Here is an 11,149-nt window from a genome sequence, read left to right on the forward strand (position 1 = left end):
AATTCTATGAATATCAAAAACTAAATATTTTGATTTAAAAGTAGCTGCTATAAAATGTTGGCATAGTAGGCATTATTTGCTTTGCTAACGTATAAATATTCGTATCGCAATTAAACAGTAATATCAGTATCTTAGCAAAAAATGTAATACATACATGGAAAGGTAGGCATTGTCCTGTATTCAAGTTTTTGAGTTTGATTTCCATTAAAATGTTTTCTACAATTTTTAAGAACTACACATATAAAAGTAAAAAGATGAGGTAAACACCTTACACTTTTAAAAAAGTACTTAAAACTTAATATTCAGGTATTCCCAATGTCTAGACTCTAGAACAATGCTTTACAAGGTTCTCCATAATGATGATGATTATGACACATATCTGAACCACATAATGAACAGCAGGTTTCTTGATCTTCTGAGTAGGCAATGATGTTCTTTCTTGTCATTAAAAAACACAATTGTGACTAAGTTTTGCCAACAATATTGCTTCACTGTGGGTTTACATGAGGCACCATGCTACAGTAAGGGCAGCTACAATGCCATTCAAAATTGCCATGCTATAGCCCATGTGGAAAGAATGTCCAGTCAGTTTCCTAGAGAAAAAGGAAAAACACAAATCAAAAAAGAAAAACATAACTTGATATAACAGTAAGTAACACCACAAGTTTTCACTGAAAATACTTATGACCTGGGAATATATTTCCTGAATGTGTACATATTAACATACTAGTTAAAAAAGAATATTGGGACATCTATAGGACCAATAGTAGATAGATCTTAAGTTCTCTGTCAAAAACTGTTCTGGTTAACAAATACAGTTGTTTTCAATTTCATTATTCAGAGCAAAAAGCTGAGTTTCATCCCTATACTTTTTTACTGTGTTTCATTGTCACTATGTGTAGCCATAACCTAATTCTAAGGAATTTACATCTTGTTATATTACAAACATGTTCTTCAATTAATTAGTATGTTTCACAGCTCTCTTGTTCTTACTTAGATCTAACTTAAAATACACATTATTTCAAGCATTTGTCCTGTTTATGCCATTTTTAGGTTACACAAAGGAATTCTTTCTTTGAGCACATGAACATGTGATTGGCAAATCAGATTATGTCTTTCAGACATTTCAGTTCTGAACCTAATAGGTTACTTAATTGAAGTGGTTTTCAATGAGTTCCTAGGAATTAGCAAAGATACATCTCATGTGTTTCCTTAATCTTGTAACAATTTTACTTATTTTACTACCTTTTCTTTCTTAACATTCCTCCCACTAAATGAATTGCAATAATACTATTTGTTTATCTTAATAAAAATGAAATACACTAAAAAGGAAACAAGGTAGTGTCCAACTGGCATTCGCTGGAAGGAAGAACAGAATACTATCCTCACTGGAGCAATCCAAATTGAGGACATATAGGAAGGTGCAAGGGGAGAAGTAAAAGCCAAAAGTCAAAAGCAGTAAGGGCTCTGGACTGAGAGGGTCATTAAATGCATATCCTCTCCTCCTTTCCTAGAAGAGACTAAAGCCAGGGAAGTACTTAGATCTGAATTAACACTTGAAGAGTATCTCAGAATAATGACTCCAGTTCCATAAGATCTGTGACAGAAAGTGAAGAAGGCACACTCTTCAAAGAACAACCCTTTTGCATTCATCTGAAGCTACATAAGACCCTGATGATTCCTGATGGTCCCCTGTTCTGGCCCATGGGAGTTATTATTTACTCTTTCCACTCAACCTTTCCTCACTCAGCTAGGGCTAGTTTAAGATACTTCTCATGTGCTATTAAGGGTTAATCTACCTAGCTGTATTATAATAAGTACACTAAATAAGTACATGGTAAAACAAGTACACTAAACGCTTTGCCCCTTTAAAAAAGGAAATTCTTCAAACATATATTGATTAGTGAACAGAAACCTAATCATGAAATTAACTATCAGTGTTATCATTCACTGGAAAAAAAAAAAGCTTACTGATGATCTGAGAAACTTTTAAATTAATACAGTCAGTCACCCATATCCATGGGTTCTGCATCTATGGATTCATCCAACCACAGATGGTATATATTCAGGAAAAAAAATCTGCATTTAAACTTAATATGTAGAGACTTTTTTCTTGTCATTATTCCCTAAACAATATAACAACTATTTACATAGCATTTATATTATATTAGGTATTATAAATAATCTAGTGATGCTCTAAAGTACACAAGAGGATGTGCGTTAGTATATAAGCAAATACTGTGCCATTTTATACAAGGGACTTGAGTATCTCCAGATTTTGGTACCTGCATGGGGTCCTGGAACCAATCCTTCATAGATACTGAGGGATCACTGTATTCACCAAACGAACTTAATCATGGAACAGGGTTTCCAAAGTAGTTTTACTTTACTAGTTTGTGACCCCCACAATCCCACAAGAATAGAAAAAATGTCTAAAGTCCAGTTTACTAAACTTGTAACTACAATGATGGTATAACTGAATTTTACTGAGATATACATGTTCAAATGTTCAGCGACCCTTACTAATAAGCAGGCAAAGCAATGCATTTTAAAGGCAATGAAAAAATGCTACAGAGCAGGTGTTCTTAGTCTTTCTACCATCTCAAATGCACCATATTCCCACTGGCAACACCGTATCAAGTGTCATACATTACTGTGAGGAAAAGGACTTTAATCTTTGAAGAATCACTTGCTTTAAAGCTTCTTTTCAACATATTCACTATGATTTCCCTCTCTGGGCTAAGACACAGACAACCCTTGGCAGGTTTTCTCTATTGTGGCCCTACTTTGTGAACTCTGAAGTCCAATTAATAGACTAAAGGCAAAGCGGTTCTCCTTTGTCAAAACCCTTCACTTATCTCTGGTAGAGGACTTGTTTTAAATTGACTCAAATATAATGAAAATACTATCTTCAATTAATGAATTTAATATCTTCAACAAATGAGGACTAAATATAGTGTCTATTTACCCAATCTGTACCTATATATACATCTTACTTTTTTAATTAAAGCATATCAGTACAATGAAAATGTCTAACATTTGTATATACATCGATGAATCTTTACCATGGTACACACCCTTATGTACCCACCATCCACATCAAGATAGAGAACATTCCAGCACCCCAAAAATCTCTCTTGTAAATACCCAACTTACCTCCCCCAAATCTTGAGGTAACTCCAATACTGAGGGCTACCACCATGATTGGTTTCACTTACTCTTGAAACCGCATCTACATGGCATTGTACCATATGTATTTTTCTGTGTCTGGCTTCTTTTATTCAATATTGTGTCTGTGAGATTCATCCACATTATATGCAGCATTAGTTTGTTATTTTTTATTGCAGTATATAAATATACCAAAATCTATTACCCATTCTACTACTGATGGGTTGTTTCCAATTTGGGGCTCCAATACATGTCTTTGGTGAGTGCTGGGTATTAGCACGCATTCCTCTTGGATAGATCCTTAGTTGTAAGGTAGACGTAAATTGTGCTTTAGTAGAAAGCATGAAACATTTTCCCAAAAATAGTTTTATCAATTTATACTTCCATCAGCAATGTATGAGAGTTTCAGTTGCTCCACATTATCACAAACACTTGGTATTATTAGTCTTAAATTTTAACCATTTTAGTTGGGTCTGCAGAGTATGTTGCGGGTTTAAAAGTTATTTTTCTGATGACTAATGTACTTATTGTACATTAAGGTATCTTCTTTTTTGAAGTTCCTGTTCAAGTCTTTTGCTCAGTTTTTATTGGTTTATGTAGTTCTTTACATATTATAGATAAAAATCCTTGGTTAGAAATATGTATTATAAATATGTTCTCCTGGTTTACAGCTTGCTTTTTCACTCTCTTAATAAGATCTTTTGGTGAACACAAGTTCTTAATTTCAATAAAGTCCAATTTAACAATTTAAAAAAAAATGGTTAGTGTTTTTTGTGGCTTTTTCAATAAATCTTTGACTATTTTAAGGTTATGAAGATATTCTTTTTCTGAAAGAGCATTTACTGTTCTTTTGATATTTAGGTCTATAATTCATCTCAAATTAGTTTTTATATATTGTGTAAGATAGAGGCTAAGACTCATTTTATTCCTTATGAATATCCACAATTTATTGAAAACACCACCTTTTTTTGGTCATTGAATTGCTATGGTGCCACTGGAGTCACATAACTATATATATGTGCTGGTCTATTTTTGAACTTTATTTCTATTCTTCTGATCTATTTGTCTATCCCTGAACCAATAGTATATTGTCCTGATTATTATAGTTTTATAGCAAGTTTTCAGTCTTATACTAAATGTAGGTTTTTTAATTTTGTTGTACATTTTACATTTTAAAAGGAACTAATACAAACAACAAACATCACACTTAAAAGTGAAATAATAGAGGCATTGCTATTAAAGGCAAACAAGATAAGGATATGTGCTATCAATGCTATTGTTTCACACTGTCTGGAGATTTTAGTTAATGCAATAAGAGAAGAAAGAAGTTACACCATTAGACAGAAATAAAGTTATTTTTTTCAGATGATATCACTATATACTTAAAAAATTTCATGAAGGAAAAGGTAAAGAAAAGGAAAGGACTAATCTCAGAAGAATGATAAGCCTAATCAAGAGAAGCACGTTCTTTTATTATGTAATTTAGATCAGTAAAGCAAAATGACTATAATTTCTTAAATCCTATGTAATAGTCTAACATAGTGGTGGAAATGTAAATTAGTATAGCCATTATCGAAAACAGTGAAAGTTTCTCCAAAAACTGAAAACAGCACTACCATACAACCAGTAATCTTACTATTGGGTATTTATCCAAACGAAGAGATACGTGCACTCCCATGTTTACTGCAGCACTATTTATAATAGACAAGATATGGAATCAACCTAAGTGTCCATCAACAGATGAATAAAGAAAATGCATAGATACACAACAGAATACTACTCAGCCATAAAAAAGAATGAAATTCTGTCATTTGCAGCAACATGGATGAGCATGGAGGACACTATGTTAAAATGAAATAATTCAGGCACAAAAAGATTAATATCACATGTTCTCACTCATGTGGGAGCTAAAAAAGAAATTGAGCTCATAGAAACAGAGTATAATTGTAGCCAGAAAAGGTAGAGAAGGGAGGGGGAGGGTAGAGAAAGGTTGGTTAATGGATACAAAATTACAGGTGGATAGGAGGAGTAAATTCTAGGGTTCTATAACCTGGTCCCCAACCTTTTGTGGCACCAGGGACCATTTCATGGAAGACAATTTTTCCACGGACTGGATGGGGGGATGGGGAGAGAAGACAGTTTTGGGATAATTCAAGCATATTACATTTATTGTACAGTCAAACCTCTCTGCTAATGATGATCTGTATTTGCTGCCGCTCCCTAGCGCTAGCATCACTGCCTCAGATCATCAGGCATTAGATTCTCATAAGGAGCACACAACCTAGATCCCTTCCATGTGCAGGTTACAGTAGGGTTAGCGCTCCTATGAGAATCTAATGCCACCGCTGATCTGACAGGAGACGGAGCTTATGCAAGTGATGGGGAGTGGTTGTAAATACAGATGAAGCTTTGCATGCCCACCCACCACTCACCTCCTGCTGTATGGGCCAGTTCCTAACATGGCGCGGACTGGTGCCGGTCCATGGCCCGGGGGTTAGAGAACACAGTTCTATAACACCATAAGGTAAATATAGTTAACAATAATTTATTGTATATTTTCAAATAGCTAGAAAAGGATTTTGAATGTTCACAACACAAAGAAATGATAAATGTTTGAGTTGATGGATATGCTAATCACCCTGATTTGATCATTAACACATTGTGTGTGTATATACATATTTATATATAAAAATATCACTCTGTAGCCCATAAAATATATGATTATTATGTGTCAACTAAAAAATAAAAGGAAAAAAAGTCCAATATTGGAAACTTGATCAGATAAAAAAATTTTAAATTTTCATTCAGAATAAGTAAAACTACAGTATTATTTATGATTAATACTGCCAAACCTGCAAGATGAGTAGAAAATATCTGGCCCTGCCAACTTGATTTGATTTTCTTGTCATGCTATATGAATTTCTAATTTGGATTGCGCTACTGAATGAGGTGAAAGAAAAAACAAACACACACAAGAAAAAAAATCCCATGGTCTCACAGCAATATAATGAAAACATTTAACTCTGAAGACTTTCCATTTTATTTCAAAATTTACAAGGACTCTGAAATAGGCTTAAATTTTTTTTTGAAAATGGCATGACTATGGAGATGTTGCTACAATTACTATTTGCATATATGAATATACCAAAAAAAATTCACAATGTAATTCTATCCAAGTTTCCAACATTCTCTCCATATACACAAACATATTGCATAGATTAATTTTCCTAAAACAATTCTTTGCTCAAAACGCTTTTGTGTTAACTGGATATAAAATATAAGTGAGCAGAGCAAACAATATTGTTAACAAGGTCAGGTTTCCTTAATGATGTAAGTTTTGACCTATGTTTTAAAAGATATAGCAATGGATTGGCAGACAAAAGAGGTATCACGGTGTAAAAGGAAAAGGACAGAACCAGAACTGAAACTCCCACTTAAGATTTCATGTTTATCAAGCAAAAGACTGGACCAGATGAACTTAAGAACCCTTCCAGTTTTAAACTCCTATAACTATACCAGGTAGCAAAGATAGAATAAGAAAAAACACTTCAAAGAGATTATGTACTTATACACAGTTTTTTTCCTACCTACTAAAATAGTTTATTGATCAACATAACCTATATTTGAAATTGGAGCAATGACGCAGGGAGTATAACTACATAAACTATATAACTACGTAAATATTTCAGTCCCAAAGAGACTGAATATAAATATTCCTCCCAAAGAGACCCACTCATATAATGAAAATTAATAGATGATATAATTTAACCTACTAATTCAAAATTATAAGACCTGCCTATTTATTTGACCCCATAAAATAAGTAGAAAAATAATCAGAGAACTCAATGACAAAACCAAAATGTCTCTTAGGACAAAAGCTAGGATTCCTCAATATGGATTTTATTATACTCAGATAAAGTTCTTCTCTACTGCAATACATTTCTGAAATCAAAATGGTAAAAATGGATAATATTGTTCGGTAAGAATAAAATACCATTGGTAATGTAGTTACAAAGAAAGGCTCATTATAATAGATCTACTTCCATATTTTAGAAGATAAGTTATACAAAAGGTATTATCTTGTTCTGGTTCTAAAGAATTCCTTTCCAACAATAAAGAATACTACAATGAAATACTTACGTGGTCTCTGTTAGTGGTTAAGAGTTCAAGCTCTATCATTAAACAGACATTAGTTTGAGTGCCAGCCTTGCCTCTTACAAGGGGTATGAAGACAGAAAAATTGTTTGACCTCTTTGACCTTCAATTTCTTTCTCCATAAAATGAAAAAAAAAATAGAATCTATCCTCACAAAGTTGTTGTGAGGATCAGGTGTCTGACATATAGCAAATGATCAACAAATCTTAGCTATATAGTATAGAAAAGAAAGCTTAGCTACAGGAGAGATTTTTTAAAATTCAATTCTTTTAACCATCTACTTCACTTCTCTTTTTCTTTTAAGCAAAACACCTAAACTCACTTCAAAACTAAAACAAAGAAACAAACAATAATTATACAAACAAACCCAGGAGGTGGATGGAAGAAAGGGATGGGAGATTTATAGGTTTGTTAAGTTAAGTATATGTTTCTGCTTTATACCCTCTTCCTACTTGTTCATAATCACTTCTCCCTTTATAATTCACCAGAGAACCTAGGCTCCCATTATTTACATCCAGATTTGGTACTGTGAAAATGTAATGCCTAGCAATATATTTATATTAATATTTAATAGAAACTTATAAAGTGAATATATCATAAAAGAATTATATCTTAATTATTTTCATTTTTCAGTAATAGAATACATTTAAGATTCACATGAATTCAGTAACTCTGGCAATTTAATTGACTACACTCACACTTTTGAACCACAGATTAAAGCACCGAATAAGCAACTGCCAAAAGTTCCAAATAAATTGCATTTTTTTTTTAAGAGATGGAATGACAGATTCAAGCAGGTCTCTTTTCATGTTTCAGGTTGTTTATTGTTTTTATGCTTGCTAGCCTTGGTTAATCTGAACTGAGTCTCTATACCACAGTGACAAATACCAGACTCCACTCTTTTAACAGCCTTCATTCCATGCCATATTTATTCCTAAATTTCCTTTCCCTCACATGTATTCCCACATTTCAAAAACACTTTTACGACAGAATTCTTACAATTTAAAATAGTAACTTCATTGCCAACTGATATTGCTTTAAGCAGAAAGCTCTTGGTACTTGCCAGAATAAAAAGTTATATTAAAGGCTCATATTAAAAACCAATTGGCTATTTGTTTCTGTGTCTGACCCAGCTCGGCAGGAGAAAGGTCAAGCTAGTTGGCACTAATCTATTCCCCCTTCACACATCTGAGCTGTCTTTTATTTCTCATTCTATCCCTAGCCCAGGAATCTCTAATTCCTGAAGAATTTTAAGCTGTATAAGGTTTGTTTGGAGTAACTACCAGTTAGTTTTTATTCTGGAATCAAAAGTTCTTAATCCCAAACCTGAAGTTTGAAAGAAAATACTAAGCAAGACCATATTTCAATTTCTTCCAAAGCACTCCCTTTTATGTTTCTTTTATAAACCCAAACTATGTAACTTCCTTTTGTATACTTTTGTCCTAAAAATTACTTATTAGAAATTGCCTAAGAGAGGACAAAGTTATGTGTGTGCCAATGAACTTTACCAGTGTTATTTATGAAATAAGGGTTAGAATTTCAAAAAGAATGCATCCTTGATTTCACTTCTTTGCTATGTCTCTCATTAAGAAAAAAAAAATAACACAGATTACATTCAACCCTTAGTATCTACTCTGAAGTTCTTTATTTTATAATTTCCTCAATTCCCTTTACACTCAACAAAATTTACAGAATGAATACTCTATATCAGGCATTATATTAACATTATATATGAGAGATAAATGAGTAAGAATCAGTATTGCCCTCAAAGATAACAAAATCTAGTGACATAGTGCACTGTTAAAGTTTTAAAGACAGCATTACTGTAGCCATTCAGCTTGTAGAAGGGACAAAATTTTAAAGAAGAGCTAATACCTCAACTAAAATTGAGTATGAGAGATTTAGAGTCCTGAACAAATATCTGTATGTACAGAAGCAAGAGACAATGCAGAGCATGGGAAGGTTAACAGTTTGGTATGATTAGAGTGAAGGATCTGGAAAGCTAACTCTCTCTTCATCGGGGTCTAATCATGGTCCTATTTACAGGACTATTTTAACCTACCTGATAATCTAATTCTCCATTTTTAAAATAAGGATAATGGCTGTCATTAGTGTTCTTGTGAAAGCTAAATGAGATAATAATTATTAACAAGTACTTGTTGCAGTGCCTAGAATTTACTGAGCACACACTCATTAACACAATAAACGTCAGCCATGATTTTTGGTCCTTGACTGGTTGGAGTTACTGAGGGAGAAGGAAGGATTGAAGGTGATGCCGGATTTCTCACTTGAGTTATTGGTTGGATGAAATACTATTTATTCACCATGATAGGGAACCCATGAGATGAAACAGGTTGGTGAGAAGTGGGAAACACTAAAGTCAATTTCAGATATGTTAAACTGGAAATATCTGTGGGACAATGAAGTAAAAATTCCCAGTAAGCAAGGGGTTCTCAAAGATAGCCAGAAAGAAAAACAGGAGAGAGTAGTGTCACAGAAGGAAGAAAAACATTTCAAAAAGGAAGAAACAATAAACTATTTCAAATAACAGATTGAATAAATGAAGATTAAACTTCATAATTAATAGGACTGCAGTGAATTCAAGGAGAAAAAATTTAGTGTAGGGGTGACTGCAGACACCTGTGGAAGCAACTGCAGTCACTGGGGAAGCCCAGACTATCTCTTTCTTCTCTAGTCTTCCAAGATTACTTAGATGTGGACAGGAGGGGAGCTGGGCATGAGAATTTTTTTATTATAGGACAAACTTGAATATTTTAAAAAATCCTATCAAGAAGACTGGATACAAAGGGAAACATTGAAGTCGTATGAAAAAGCGAATGGGGTGGGTGGTGTGGGTAGTGGGATCTGGAGCACAAAAGGTAAAATTAAGTTTAGGCAGATAGAAAGGACACTTCATCCTCTGAGATAAGAGGAATGGGCGGAATGATGGGTGGAGTTATATGGCAAGTTTGTAACAAGAGGAAGAAGGAAGTAGAAGTCCCTTATAAGTGACCTCTTAGTGAAATTAGAAGTGAGGGCCATTGAAAATAAGGAGCTCATGTGGTAAAGATTTGGAATAGCTGCAGAAAAAAGTAGGAAAAGGATGCAGTTGGATGGATGGATTGATAGATGGAACACGCTAGCTGAGATTCTACCTCGGACTATGAAGTTGTGAACTCTTCTTACTCAGATCTTAGTCTGGATCAACTCTGCTTTGTTATCCTTTTTATCTGAAACACCACAGGCTTTGGCATATTTTAAAATGAATTTGAGGTCTTCTGCTATTTTAACATTTTGCTAGCTTTGCTCCAGGCTCTCTCCTACTTGACCTTCCTGTTGTCCTCTGTATAACTTTGCAATTTTACAGAGCTGGCACTTTATATATCTTTATACGAGCCTGGCAAAAGGAAGTTATTTTTCTTAAAGTTCATACCAATTGTGAAAAAATGTGATGTCTACTTTTAAATTTCAATTAAAATTATTTTCCTTGTCACTAATTTACATCTCCTACTATATTTCTTAACCATAAAAAACATTTCCCAGATTTTGCAAGTCATATTTTGTAGACTCACAATCTAAAGGGAGGAGTAAATAAATATAGTAGGTTTATAACTGTCTTACTTACTTTGTTATACTTTTAAATATCCCCAGGTTGTAATCTTTCCTGCTTCTTCAAATAGCCTTTAGTTGTCCTTCTATTACTAGTTTTTCATCACCCTGTATCCATTAAAACTCAGACAGTCAGTAAAATAAATTTATCAATTAGGTGTGAAGTAATCATTTTTCAATATTAAAATGTGATTTTTAGAAATGTGTGTCTTACCCT

At 33.4% G+C, this 11,149-nt stretch overlaps 1 protein-coding gene across 1 annotated transcript in view; it reads right to left on the reverse strand.

The window, feature by feature from the left end:
- Positions 1-11,149, reverse strand: part of ARL6IP6 (ADP-ribosylation factor-like 6 interacting protein 6) — a 29,249-nt gene continuing 18,100 nt past the window's right edge. Inside the window, exon 4 of the mRNA XM_012659339.1 lies at positions 1-593. Coding sequence (XP_012514793.1) covers positions 500-593 — 94 coding nt within the window. The 3' untranslated portion in view covers positions 1-499. The remainder of the gene's footprint in view (positions 594-11,149) is intronic.

Source organism: Propithecus coquereli, unplaced genomic scaffold (assembly GCF_000956105.1).
Source record: "Propithecus coquereli isolate 6110/MARCELLA unplaced genomic scaffold, Pcoq_1.0 Scaffold118, whole genome shotgun sequence".
Lineage (NCBI taxonomy): Eukaryota > Metazoa > Chordata > Mammalia > Primates > Indriidae > Propithecus > Propithecus coquereli.